Source organism: Lontra canadensis, unplaced genomic scaffold, assembly GCF_010015895.1.
Source record: "Lontra canadensis isolate GAN:19392208 unplaced genomic scaffold, GSC_riverotter_1.0 scaffold63, whole genome shotgun sequence".
Classification (NCBI taxonomy): domain Eukaryota; kingdom Metazoa; phylum Chordata; class Mammalia; order Carnivora; family Mustelidae; genus Lontra; species Lontra canadensis.
In genome coordinates this window covers 8,768,587-8,781,274 of record NW_022631057.1, presented here as the reverse complement: position 1 = coordinate 8,781,274, position 12,688 = coordinate 8,768,587, and the positions used below count along the sequence as shown (strand labels likewise).

The window sequence follows — 12,688 nt, the reverse complement described above, 5'->3', positions numbered from 1 at the left end:
TTTCTTTCCATCTTTTTCTCGGGCCCCTGGAGCCTCTTTATAGCAATAGAGTAAGAATCCATACATCAGGAAGAGGCTTCAGATCCTTGTCCCAGGACATGCACATTTCTAGAACTTCCTGAGACACATCAAAGTGCCACTGGGGTCACTTTGGGAAATGGGGCACGGGTGTACCCTTAGGAGCTAGATAGGAACCTATAAGGGGCAGAAGCTAGAAAGATGATACTGTGTCTGATCATTGAGGGTCATCTTGGGTACTTTTGACAGATCCTGTTTAGGTCGATAATTTATGTGCTTTTTTTTTTTTTTTTAAAGATTTTATTTATTTATTTGACAGAAATCACAAGTAGAGAGGCAGGCACAGAGAGAGGGGGAGGCAGGCTCCCTGCTGAGCAGAAAGCCCAATGCCCAATGCAGGGCTCCATCCCAGGACCCCAGAATCATGACCTAAGCCAAAGGCAGAGGCTTTAACACACTGAGCCCCCCAGGTGCCCCAATTTATGTGCTTTTAACTACAACAACAGACTACATGTAAGTTTGAAAACCAGATACTGGGGCGCCTGGGTGACTCAGTCCGATAAACATCTGCTTTCCACTGGGGTCATGATCTCAGGGTCCTGTGACAAAGCCCCACATTGGGGGTGGGGGGTGGCAACCCTGGTCAGCCAGAAGTCTGCTTCTCCCTCTCCCTGTGCCCCTCCGCCCCATGCTTTCTCTTTCAAATAAATAGATAATATCTTAGAAAGAAATAAAACCAATAAAACTAAGAAGCACTCATCCTAGGTCCCTGACTGTCCTGAAGCCTGGGACCATGGGGGAACAGCCAGCCCTGGGAGGCCCTGTGGCTCTAATCTCTGAAGCCTGGGGCCTGTGGGCCGGCCCTCCACCTCCCACCGACAGCTGTCCTCCTGAAGGAAACTTTGGCTTTCACCAAAACAGGCCAACTTTTTCACTGGAATTCCCAGCCCCCAAGCAGGATTTTATCTGTGAATTACGGTGATACTAGGGAAAATCAGCGTCGGCCTCAAACACCTCTTGATTTCACTTGGGGCCAGAGGCTTCCTAAACAAGCAGTTTGGGTAAACTGTGGTTAGCGAAACAAGACGGAGCATTAACACGCCCGAACCCGGCTGTTACTCTCCGCGGGTTAGGTTTGGAAAGGGTAACGCTCAGTCCCCCGAGATGTTCAAGAGGCAAGGACTCGGGGAACAAAAAGCCTCCATTCGCCTGCCCTTTACAGAGATCTCATCTCCGGGTCCTGGAAAGTGGGTGGCCCGTGTTCCTCCACCCTGCTTAACGGAGACCTCACCCAGCTCGGCCCACCACCCTTTAGGGAGGAAGGGGGTGCCACCCAGGGCGCGGCAGCCCGGGAAGGAGGGAAAATAGCCTGGACCTCTTTCCCCGAGTGCCCGCGGACGCCAGCAGGCTCAGGCCGCACCCCGGAGGCACGAGGGCCCACCGCGCACCCCACCCGCCCGCTGGGCTCGGGGCGAGGGAGGGGCGCGCGCTCGGGTGCGAGCCGGACCCGGCCCCGCAGCGGCGGCGCTGGAGGGCGGCGGCGGCGGCGGCGGAGGCGGAGGAGGAGGAGGAGGGCGCTGAGGCCACACCCATCGGCGAGCGGATCCGGGGGCAGCGAGTCGTCGGCCGCTGCGCTCGAGCCTCCGCCCGCACCGAGCCGCGGGACCCGGGCCGCACCGGGGAGGGGCCGCTCCGGGCAGCAGCGCGAGGGCAGCGAGGGGCGGCGGGCAGCCGGCACCGGGCGGGGCCGGCGGCAGCGACCATGATCGCTTTGTTCAACAAGCTGCTGGACTGGTTCAAGGCCCTGTTCTGGAAGGAGGAGATGGAGCTCACACTGGTCGGGCTGCAGTACTCGGGCAAGACCACCTTCGTCAACGTGATCGCGGTACGGGGGCGCGGGGCGCCGGCCGAGGGTCGGGCCTGTCTCGGCCCGCGCCGCGCCCTGGGGAGCCGGGGTCGCCGCCTGGCATGGCCGGGCACAGCCGGGCGCCGGGCGGGGGAGGAGCGGGCCAGGGCGCTTGGGGCCTAGCACGGCCCGTGGGGGACCCGGGTGGCGCGCGACCCGCTCTCCCGCCCGGGCCGGGATGGCACGGTTGGGGGCGGGGAAGGGGGACGAGGACACGGACTGGGGCCCTGGGACTGGCGGCCCCAAGGGGTCACGAGGCAGGAGGGAACCAGCGCCTGCAGAGACAGGCCCCCTCCGGTCCCCGCGCAGGGGGGCATGACGGGGCGAAAGTGCCCGGGCCTTCCCGCCCCGCGTGCAGAGGGTCGTGGGACCCGGCAGCGGGAGCGGCTTGGGGAGGGGGCTTGGGCGAGCCCAGCCCCACCCCGGGGCTTTAACCCCTTTCTGCCGGAAGAGGAAGCCCCGCGCTATTGAGGGGGGAGGGGACGTACCCCCTGGGGGTACTGGAATCAGCTGAGGCCTTCGGCTCCAGCCCAGACTCCTCCTCTCCAGGAACCCGCGGCGACTTAGCTGGGGGTCCGGGGAGGGCGGCGTGGTAAAGGGAGTTTGGAGTCCCCGCTTGGCTCAGAAGTTGCAGCTGGAGGTATCTTGGCCCGGAGGATGAGTTGGAGGGGCGCTGCCCACTCTGGGGACAGGGGAGAGAGTGGCTCTGAGGGCTTTGGGTAGTCAAGTCCGAGGTGGGCAATTTTCTGTCTTTTGCCGCCAGGGAGTGGTGGGGAAGGAGTTAAAATCGATCTCAAAAGAAGGGAAGACGAGCTCCACGGGTGTGTGAGCTAAGGCTGCAGTAATGGCTGCGGCCTGAATGGAGGAGCCTGGCAGGACTGGGCGTGTGGGCTTGAGGGAGGCTTGGGGCAGGGGGCGCTGGGGTTATCGCCGTCCCCATACTAGGGTTTCTGAGAATTGCGGATTGGCCTCATACTGGCCCAAACCGCGCACCGTAAGAGAGGTGGTCAAAGAAGTATGGCCAGTCAGCCTAGGGACCTCCCTGCGCCTGTGTTGCTGCCCATCCTGAAGAAGAGAGCCCCTGACGTATCCCAGCATCCCGGAAGGAACGCTGCCTGAGGCAGGAGGGCAGAGGGAATGCTGCGGGTACCCCATGGCCACATGTTTGGGCACCGGCTTCCTTTTCCAAACATGCTTTGCAGATGCCCTCTGCCCCTTTCTCCACCGCATGGCTCCTGGCTCCTCGTCTGACAGGGCAGGACCTTCAGGCCCATGCAGGTGTTTTGGCATGAGATGTTTCCTGGCCAGCAGGTGCCCCTGAGCTCCCGTGTGCCCAGGCTCTGGGCCTGGAGTCTGGCTGCCTAGTTAAATCAGGCATTGACTCGGCCTCTTGGGCCCCTAGGGCCCCTTGGGCAGGAGCATAATGCCTGGACTCTGATCCTGCAGGCCTGGGTGGCTTGGCTTCTAGGCATTTCGATCTGGGAGGTGTCTCCAGGGTAAGGCCAAGAGGAAGAACAACTTGCTGCGGCTCTAATGGCTCAGCCTCGGTGTCACCTCCAGTCCCCAGGGGAACTCTCCCCGTGGAGCATTTATGAAAGCCATGCTCCTGGCCAGAGACCCACAGGTCCCCTGGGGGGTTCCACTTCCTGGTCAGGAGGGCCTCTCATAGACGTGCGTCATGTCCAAAACAGGAACAGAACGCAGGAGTCACAGATGACATTGCCAGGAGCAGAGTTGCTGGAAGGAACAGGAACGCGCCCCGCTCCTAAGCCATGCGTTCCCCTTTTCGATAGTCATTTTGCCACTTGGGCTTGCACATGCTAAAAGTGCAAGCAAAATTTCCCTTTAAAGAGGCTTCCAAGAAAAACCACCCCTTGTGGACTTCAGTGGGAGTTCTAGCATCAGGGGAATTGGTGTTCTGCGGTCCTCCTGGGCACCTGCACTGGCATTTCTGCCCACCTTGTGTATGCCCACGGTAGAGTGTCTTTCAGAAACAGATGAACAATCGGGACCCGTGGACTCTGTTCCTGTGCCTGCTAGTGACTCTCTGAATCACCTTTGCCTGCTCATTTGGCATCTGTTTGTCTCAACTTTTCCCCCATTTGGCTTTGTCTGCTGGCTCTATGAGGTCTGACGGTAAATAGAAATTGAGTTGATGTGTCTAACCACTCAGCCTAATGTGAACTGGAAAAAAAAATTATATAGAGACTTCACACTGCTTCTAAGAACCTAAAACATCTTTTGAGTTCTTCTGAAGAAGTCGCCATGTACAAAGAAGGAGATGTTTTGCCCGAGGGAATCAAGGGAGCCGTTTTCAAATATTTCAAGCCATTTAATTATGTAAAAGGCCATCCTGTGGAAGAACTAGTCTCAGGGTACCCAAGCCTTTGGAACAGGGGTGCGAGTCACAGGAAGATGGATTTTTGACTCAGTATGAAGAACTCTCAGAGAGGTGGAGCCCACCCAAGACCAGAGGTTAGACCACATGACTTTGGGGTTACTTCAAACGTTAAATGAAGAGCTCGTGAGATCAGGAGGCATTAGCAGGGAAATGAAGTCATAACCTGGTTCCACCTTAGCATTGGTTCACAGCTGCACTGGAAATATGGGTGCCAGAGAGCCTGGGTCCCTGGGGGTCCTCCTACCCAAGAACACATTCAGCCGGGCTAGGCTTTTCCTCTATATGGGAGCCTGTAGGGCTTCGAGTTTCCGGAGATGCCAGATCGGTCCTTATGCTATATCCATGCCATTTCCAAGCACTCTGTGAGCCTTATTTGCCAGTCTCTATGAAATGAGAACCTTTCTCCCCGTTTCACAGAAGGAAACCTTGAGGCTTTTTTTTTTAACAGAGGTTAAAGGGCCTTATCCAAGCTCCTCCATGACGAGTGATTAACAAAAACTGGGCTTTCTTCTTCAGACCCTTAGGTTCTTCATGAGCCCAGATGGAGAGGAATGGGCTTTGGTCCAGCAGGTGCCCCCATCCCCACCCTGGCACCCTGCTGGGGTTTGGCGCTTAGACTGCATGTGGTTAGGGTCTCCATCCTTAGCGAGAAGAGAAGCCATCCTCCATCAGGGCATTCCTTTCTCTCAGTGATTCCTAACTTCTAGGGCTCTCGGGCCCTTTTGATAGCTGATAAAAATACGAGACCCTTGGGAGGCCTGGGTGGCTCAGTCGGTTAAACGTCCGACTCTTGGTTTCGGCTCGGGTGATGATCTCATCTTGTGAGATGGAGCCCTTGCATCAGGCTCCACACTGGGCATGGAGCCAGCTTAAGAGTCTCTCCCTCCCTCTGCTCCCCTACCCCCTGTTCACTCACTCTCCCTCTCTAAAAAAATCCAAGACACAGAGAAGTATTCCATACACATTCTGCAGAGGAGTGTCCATACAAACAGAAATTTTGCATATGCAGATTAGGTGCAATTTTGGGGGGTTTGGGGACTCTCTGAAGTCAGTCTGTGGCCCACAGGTTAGGAACTCTTAGTCCACCTTGTAACAAGCATCCAAGCATCCATCGTGGGGGCTCACTTCTCACTCCCAAGGGCTTTGGTGAGTCCTGCAGATGAAAGGGAATCGGTCACTCTCATTCAGATGGGACCTCAGGAGTCTTCCCTCAGGCCTACAGGCTCTGAATAAGAAATCATCGTCTCCTACACCTTGGCTAATGGTCAGAGTCTCCGACTTCTGTATGTGACAGGCAAATTACTCCTGCTACCTAGCAGAAGAAAATGGCATGGTACAGAGACAAGGCTGTCACCCTCAGAAGATTCAAGGTTAAATAAAGTCCCATCTCCTGCATGTGGGGAAGGAGAGTGGTAAGCAGAAGTGTCCTACCTACAAACATGGAGATGACCTTCGAAGGAGTTTGGCCTCGCCTGACTTCAGGCCTGGGGCTAGTTTAGAGCAATCTAGACATCCTGGAGATAATTCAGAGGGGAAGACAGGAAGATCATTAGAATTTGAAAATGGGTTCCAGGATATGGAATTAGAGTCAACTCCTAATTATTCAGCAAACATTTGCTAGCGTTGTTGTTAACGGGGGGGCATGGCTCCCCTCCCCAGGAAACTCTCAGTCTAGTGGGAGACCCGTGAGTCAACAGGGAATGTGGGGTGGGGGTTATCCGTCCTCACAAACAGAGTATAGTGCAGATAAATCAGAAGCATGGATAATCCAGAAATTTCTTGGTGTACAGGTGCATTTTGGGGTGGCCTTATTACCTTCCCTCAAAATTTTACTGCTTGTTTGAAGATATGTCTGCTTCCTTGATATCCCCCCTGACTTTGCCGTGGCTTGTCTGAAGTCCTTTTGCTGGCAGTTAATTGTTCTTCTGCTCCACTGGAGACTCGGTTCAGTAAAGGGGCTTCCACTCCAATGGAGAGATTTGGTTAGACCTTAGGAAGAATTTTTTTTCAGTCTAGGCTGAGAGACTTTGAGGGGGCCTGGAGAAGACGTGGCCTCTTGTTCACAGGAGAGCCTTGTGGTGTGGGGTGGACACCTGAGTTGTTTATGGCCGTCCTGCCTGAAAGCAAGGGACACTCAGGAGATGCCCCCGTGCCCCTTGCAAAGGGATGCCTGCGACACTGCTTTATTCTTGCGGCCTTGTGGCTGTGGCTGCCAGGGATGGCACAGCCGGGTTCTGTCGATTTGTACCCCTTTCCCAATTCTGACTCTTCCTTCCCAGTCAGGACAGTTCAATGAGGATATGATCCCCACTGTGGGTTTCAACATGCGCAAAATCACCAAAGGGAATGTGACCATCAAGGTGAGTGTCAGGAAGCCAAAACTCTGGGCACAAGCTCTCAGGGCCAGAGAAGCGCACCTGCGTGCCTGCTGGGGCGGGGCACCCACAAGGAAGGAGTTAGGGAGGGTATCTGAGACCCTGGAAGAAGCTGGAGGAGAGCAGGGGCTTGGAGAGGTGGGAAAAGAGCAGAAGACTTCTAAGTCACTCTGAGGGGTGTAGGCACAGGAGGGATGGACAGCAGACCAATCCCTGGCAATCTGGGGGAGGGGGATTGGAGCCATTGGGTTTGGTTGCCTCCCTCCTGCTGAGACCATGTCGCTCTCTTCTCACTTAGCTCTGGGACATTGGGGGACAGCCCCGATTCCGCAGCATGTGGGAGCGCTACTGCCGAGGAGTGAGTGCCATCGTGTAAGTGTAGGGCTGGGCGGGAGTTGGGGGCTCCCCTGGCTTCCCCCCACCCCGCCCCCAACCTCACTACCTGTAGGGACCCCTCCCTGGCTTTTCCCCCAGCCTCACTGCCTGCAGGGGACCACAGGCACAGAACGGGGTTAGTCACCATCCTTGGTTCAGGATTCACTGTCCTGTCCATACGAAGCCTGCCTTTACTTCCCGGGCTGTGTGTTTCTTATCTGCAAAACCGCTCCGAGCTCGCTGTGCCTAACCTTAGAGCCTGACAGCATCAATCCGCCCCAAGTCCCTATGTCCCCCTGCCTTCCCCAGGCTAGAGTCACCATTCTTCCAGATTCTGTATGGTTTAAATGGTTTGTTCCCTTGCTTTTTAAAAATAATTTTATCCTACATATATATGCCCAACAAAAGATTGTTTTGTTTTCGTTGTTTTAACCTCATTTTTTAGAAGTATCTTGCTGCAAAAAAATCTGGGGCTGCCTTTGCTTTTTTCACTCAACCAGGGCTATTCTTCCCATACAGACCTAATGGGTCTGTAAGGGGGTCATTTCAGGAGGGATTTACACCTAATCTTAAAGGTCCAAGCTTCCCCCACTCCACCGCGCCCCCGCGTGACACCTTATCCAAAGGGGACTTTCGGATGACAGGATAATGGCCCATGATGAAGGAGAACCAGGTGGCCCATAGATCCAGAGGTGACCAAACCCCAGTAAGATGTTTCCTCCTGCAAGCACAGCTCCCCTTCCTACCTCTCAGCCTGTAATGTCAACATGCTTGTCCCCACCCACTGTCCCCCAGGTACATGGTGGACGCCGCTGACCAGGAGAAGATTGAGGCCTCCAAGAATGAGTTGCATAACCTACTGGACAAACCCCAGCTGCAGGGCATCCCGGTCAGCAGCCTAGTGGAGCAGCAGGGGAGGGAGCCCTCTGGGAAGTGGCCCAGGGGAAGGGCGGGAGGCAGGTGAAGGCCAGGCATGGGGGAGGGGAAATGGACAAGCTGGCACAGGGGCCCTTGACCTAGTCCCTGTTCTCCCTTCACTGTAGGTCTTAGTCCTGGGTAACAAGCGGGACCTCCCAGGAGCGTTGGATGAGAAGGAGCTGATTGAGAAAATGTGAGTTTGGTTACTCTTCTCTGTCCTTCCTCCTTGCTCCCTGAATTTTCCAGGCGCCAGAGAGACGGCTTGCTGCTGCTCTCAGTACCTGCCACACGGTGGCAGCAGAGCCCACCTCTCCAGGAGCCTCGCCCTCACCATTGTAGCTCCTTTGGCAAGAAAAGGTCTCTGTTGCCCCCAGCCCCAGGCCCCCTGGGCAGTCCTAGCCTCAGCAGGTTCTGCTCTGGTTTCCCCCCAGGAATCTTTCTGCCATCCAGGACCGAGAGATCTGCTGCTACTCCATCTCTTGCAAAGAAAAGGACAACATTGGTGCGCGTGGGTATGGGGGAGTTGCTGGCATTCTGGGAACAGACAGGGCGAGGGGAGGGGCAGAGAGGCCCTCCTGGGTGTTCTAGAACAGTGGCTCTCAAAGCCTTTCCCTGCACAACTTTCCTTGAAGACCAAAGCTCGAACCTTCTGGGATAGGACAGTGTCAAGGAAACTCGGTATCTGAGCATTACCCCTGCTCTGCCCTCGACTGGTTTTGTGATCTTAGGCAAATCACTCCCTTCTGTGGGCCTCACTTCCCCCACTATACATTACAGGGTTGGACCAGGCGATTCCCAGGCCTCTTCTGTCTGTGGCACCCCACGGCTCTTGGCTTTTGGTGCCCTTAGAGCTGATCCCCAGTTACAGTTTCGGAAGCCCTGGGCTGGGTATTTGCTCACTGTGTCCCCAGTCGGCCCAGCACGGGAAGGCCTCTAAACTTCTCTGTTGTCCCCCACCCAGACATCACCTTACAGTGGCTTATTCAACACTCAAAGTCACGGAGAAGCTGAGACTGCAGTCCTTCCCCCTCGGACCAGGGACCTGCTGTCATCCAAACCCGAAGTCGCACTCCCCTCCCACCCCACCGTCCCCCGTAAGCCCGCCGCTCCTCACTCAGCGTGGGGAGGGGTCCTCTGGGGATCCCAGAGTCCTGTTCTGCTGAGGTTTGAACTCCTGATTTTATTGTAAAATAAACTGCTCCCATTCTGGGCCCCCTAACCTCTGGCCCTCCCCTCTTCTCTCTGCCCTTTGCCCCCCCCCCACCGCTTCCGTTCCCTTAACAGCCCAGGCCCCACAGCCCCTGCCCTCCTCTCTCCCGTGTCCCGCCCCTACGCTGCCCTTTTCAACACTCTTCTGTTATTGTCCTGTGTGTACAGTATATATATGTATATATATTTTAATTTTTTAATTTAAGCAAAGACTAAAATCAACCATTTGATGCTGCAGGGGCCCGTCAGGCTCTGGGAGGGGGGCGGTGTGGGAAGAAGGCAAAAGAGGCAGGGCTGGCTCCGGGCAGGTCGAGATTGGGAAGGCGAGAGCTAGCATCTGGGGCAGGTGCCAGCCTGGGCACTGGTGACCGTCCCCATGTCCCGTTTGTTTCCACTTCCCAGTCTGGTTTATCCCTGCCGTGCTTGAATGTCACAGGCCGACAGGAGCCTCCAGAGGCGCCCCTCTCTGCCCCCAGTCTCAGTAGGGCCACTGGGCATACCCAAGTGCCGGAGAGATCACCGGCCAACCGGAAGCCAGCGTCCACATGACCCCGGGAGCACGTCCCCGCCCGCTCCCAGCTCCAGCTCCTGCCCCTCCCTAGGGCCCGCAACTCCATGGGCCACCTCATTTTATGTTCTCGTTTTGCAGAGTTGCACAAGGAGAGAACTCAGCATGGGGGGTTGGTTCTTTGGGTTTTGTTTTCTGTTTGTTTATTTGTTTAATTTAATGATTTGTAAAGTGATGTTCCTCTTCCTTTTTTACACTTTTAGCTCATATTTAACCTCTGTTTGGAAAATGATTCTTGTAATTGTACATTTTTTTGCCTCCTAACAAGAAGAATAAAATGACCAGTTTTGTGTTGGGGAGGTGTCCGGGGCTGGTTATTTGTCCGCAGACGCTGCGGGATGACTGTCGGGCCCGCATGCTGGGGCACAAACACCACAGAGAGCGAGGCACGTGCTCACACTGGGCACACAATGGTACTTCACAAAGCAGCCTCCTGCACGTGTGCCGGGGCCTCGCCCGGCCGCCTCCTCCCTCCCTCGTCAGACTCGCACGCGGTCCCAGCTCTCTGCTTGCAGCTGCCAAGGGGAGCCTGGCGAGTCCGTGGGCTGGGGTCAGCGTGGCGGGGGTGTGGAGCTGCGTCCCCGTGTGTGCGGGCCTGAGCCTCTGGTTCCCGAGAGCCCATTCAGAACCCCACCTGCAGCCAGAGCTGGGCCGAAGCCAGAACTCTGTCCCCCCGCCCCCCCCCCCCACGATGAGCCAGTCAGTCACTCGATTTCCAGGCCAGTGCCGGGCCTTCAGACCCCAGTAGCGTCCCTACTTCCCTGCTCCCCTGCTGCTGTCGGTGCTCCTGGTTTTCTGGGAAAGGCTGTCCCCTTATCGTTCTGCCCAGTCCCAGTCCTCTCCCCACTTGACCCCAACCTCCAGAGCTGGTCACCCTTCCCTCCTCGCCCACAGCTGCTGCCTGAGAGCCTTGTGGGCCCTGTTTACCCAAATCCGGGGCCATCTTGACCCAGTTTTGCAGCAAGCCCCGCCTCCCCCCTGCTCCGCCCCTCGTCAGCCTCCCTTCCCCCTGGAAAATGGAGCAGGCCCCTACAGCACCCCCATGCCCTCTTGTCCTGCCTCTGTAGGAAGAAGGAGCCACAGGGTTCACCAAGATCTGGGAGCAGGGATCCCAGGGCTCAGGGTCTCCAGCCTGACTTGTTTACTCTGAACTTCACCAGCCCTTTCTTGGGGCCCAGGGCTTCCTCCTAGAGGCACTTTACTAGTCAGAAATGACTCGCCTGGAGAGGTAGCTCCCACCGGAGTCTGAGGAAAGTAGGCAGGTAGAATTTGGCAAAGGGAGCAAAAGGATTTGAAGGTGTCTTCCAGGTCTGGGGAATAGGAAACGTGCCCCCTGCTTATGGAGGTCGAAGCTGGGGCCAGGGTCTGCCTGTGGGTTCCTGGCTGCAGAGGCTGCCCCTGGCCTGGGAGGCTGGAAGGGGCCTGTCACTCATACGGGTTTCAGGGGGTGGGCAGGATGGGGCAGGTGTCAGGGTTGAACTGCCTCCCCCCCCCCCCCGTCCTGAATCCCCTGATGAAGGGTGAGATTGGAGATTAGAGAGGATGAGCTGGTGACCAGCAAGCAGCCTCCTGCCATTGGGCCTGCAAGCAGCAGATGCCTAATAGGACCTAAAGAACTTGGGAAACTTGGACAGGGAGAGGACTGTGCGTACATATGTAAATCCTCGTGCTTGAGGCCCTTCAAGGTGCCAAAAGCCCGGATGAGTTCTGGGAGCACCCTGGCCAAGCCTACTCTGTAGTACTAGAGAATTCAGTTCCCAAAAGGAAGAAAGAAAAGGTGCTAGGCGTCTTGCCAGATGCTTTATATATCTTGTCCCATTTAATGACTGTAGTCCTCTGGGAGAGAGGGGTTGTTCCCGTTTTACAGATGAGGAAACTGAGAGGCTCATAACCGCGTCCAGTCTGGTCGGAGGGAGGCGACTCTCCCCGCTAAGTGCACGTGCTCTCTGCTCCGCACTCCCAGCTGAGGGGAGAGGCTAGGTGGGTTGCATCAGGGTCTGGGAGCTGGCCTAAAGCCTGCCCTAAGGGGGCAGGAGAATGTCCGCCCTGCCTCTGAGCATCCCAGCTCATATCCACCGCCCACTGCTATGCCAACCTGCCCCCCCCCATTCCAAGCCTGGGACCCCTAAGCAACAAATGCCACATTGTTCCCCCAGCTGGCGCAGGCTGGAGGGACAGTGGCTCTTTCCCAAGGCCCTGCTGGGCTGCTGACTGATCTTGCAAGCCATTCACGTCGGCAGGCATGGGAGGCGCGGTGGTGGCAGGGCCTCGGAGACACCATCCCCCCCCTTCAGCTCTGAGCTGGCCAACCAGCAGGAGGGAGAGGCAGGGGTGTGGGGGGTGCCCTCTGTGGAAAAGGCCTCCACAAACAGGATGCTGAGGCGCTCCCCCTCCCCTTCCCTCAGGCTTCCATCCTCAGGCCTCTCCCAGTGCCAGACTTCACCTCAGTTCACCCTGCCCCCCTCGTCCCATAGGAAGCTCCTCGAGTGTCTAGGAGTGGGGGTGGGAGTGGGGCAGAGAGGGAGGTGGGGGTGTGGGGCAGAGAGGGAGGTGGGGGTGTGGGGGAGATGGCCCCGGTAACCTCAGTGGCGTAAGCCTGGCCCCCTCTCCAGCCTGCCCCCCACCCACCCATCTCAAGTTTCTCCCGACAAAGCTGAGGGCTTCAGTCACTGTGGCAACAGGTCTGCTGAGAAACGGGTGGGTGTCATTCCCCAGCACAAAGAGTGTGCGCATGGCAGCCTCATCACTTAGCAACGGCCTCCCTCTCTCTTGGCGTCACCCGTCCTGGGGGTGGGTGCCAGGAAGAGAGAACAAGGCCATTAAGATCCCCAAGAGAGGGGGGGAAGGAGGCTTGGGTCTGGGCTGGGCTGAGGCCAAGGGGTGTGGGTGGGGTGGACAGAGAAGAATGGGGCCCAGTG

The 12,688-nt window shown here is 56.8% G+C and overlaps 1 protein-coding gene across 2 annotated transcripts; it reads left to right on the top strand.

Moving 5' to 3' along the window:
- Window positions 1–1,613: 1,613 nt before the first annotated feature.
- On the top strand, window positions 1,614–9,257 carry ARL8A (ADP ribosylation factor like GTPase 8A). Of its 2 annotated transcripts, none has more exons than XM_032878256.1 (7): window positions 1,614–1,903; window positions 6,605–6,685; window positions 6,999–7,072; window positions 7,871–7,964; window positions 8,119–8,186; window positions 8,402–8,495; window positions 8,955–9,257. In XM_032878256.1, exons 1-7 carry the CDS (start codon window positions 1,781–1,783, stop codon window positions 9,180–9,182), a joined length of 762 nt encoding a protein of 253 aa, XP_032734147.1. In that variant the 5' UTR covers window positions 1,614–1,780; the 3' UTR covers window positions 9,183–9,257. The 2 variants fall into 2 exon arrangements, with proteins under 2 accessions (XP_032734147.1, XP_032734149.1); XM_032878258.1 differs by having other exon boundaries at window positions 1,617–1,903; window positions 8,425–8,495; window positions 8,955–9,131.
- The last annotated feature ends 3,431 nt before the right edge of the window (window positions 9,258–12,688 follow it).

Bases quoted from the DNA above. Each gene is read 5' to 3' on its own strand.
- ARL8A (XM_032878256.1), top strand. From the start codon at position 1,781: ATGATCGCTTTGTTCAACAAGCTGCTGGACTGGTTCAAGGCCCTGTTC. The intron at 6,686-6,998 runs GTGAGTGTCAGG...CTTCTCACTTAG, and splicing joins AAGGGAATGTGACCATCAAG to CTCTGGGACATTGGGGGACA. The intron at 7,073-7,870 runs GTAAGTGTAGGG...ACTGTCCCCCAG, and splicing joins CGAGGAGTGAGTGCCATCGT to GTACATGGTGGACGCCGCTG.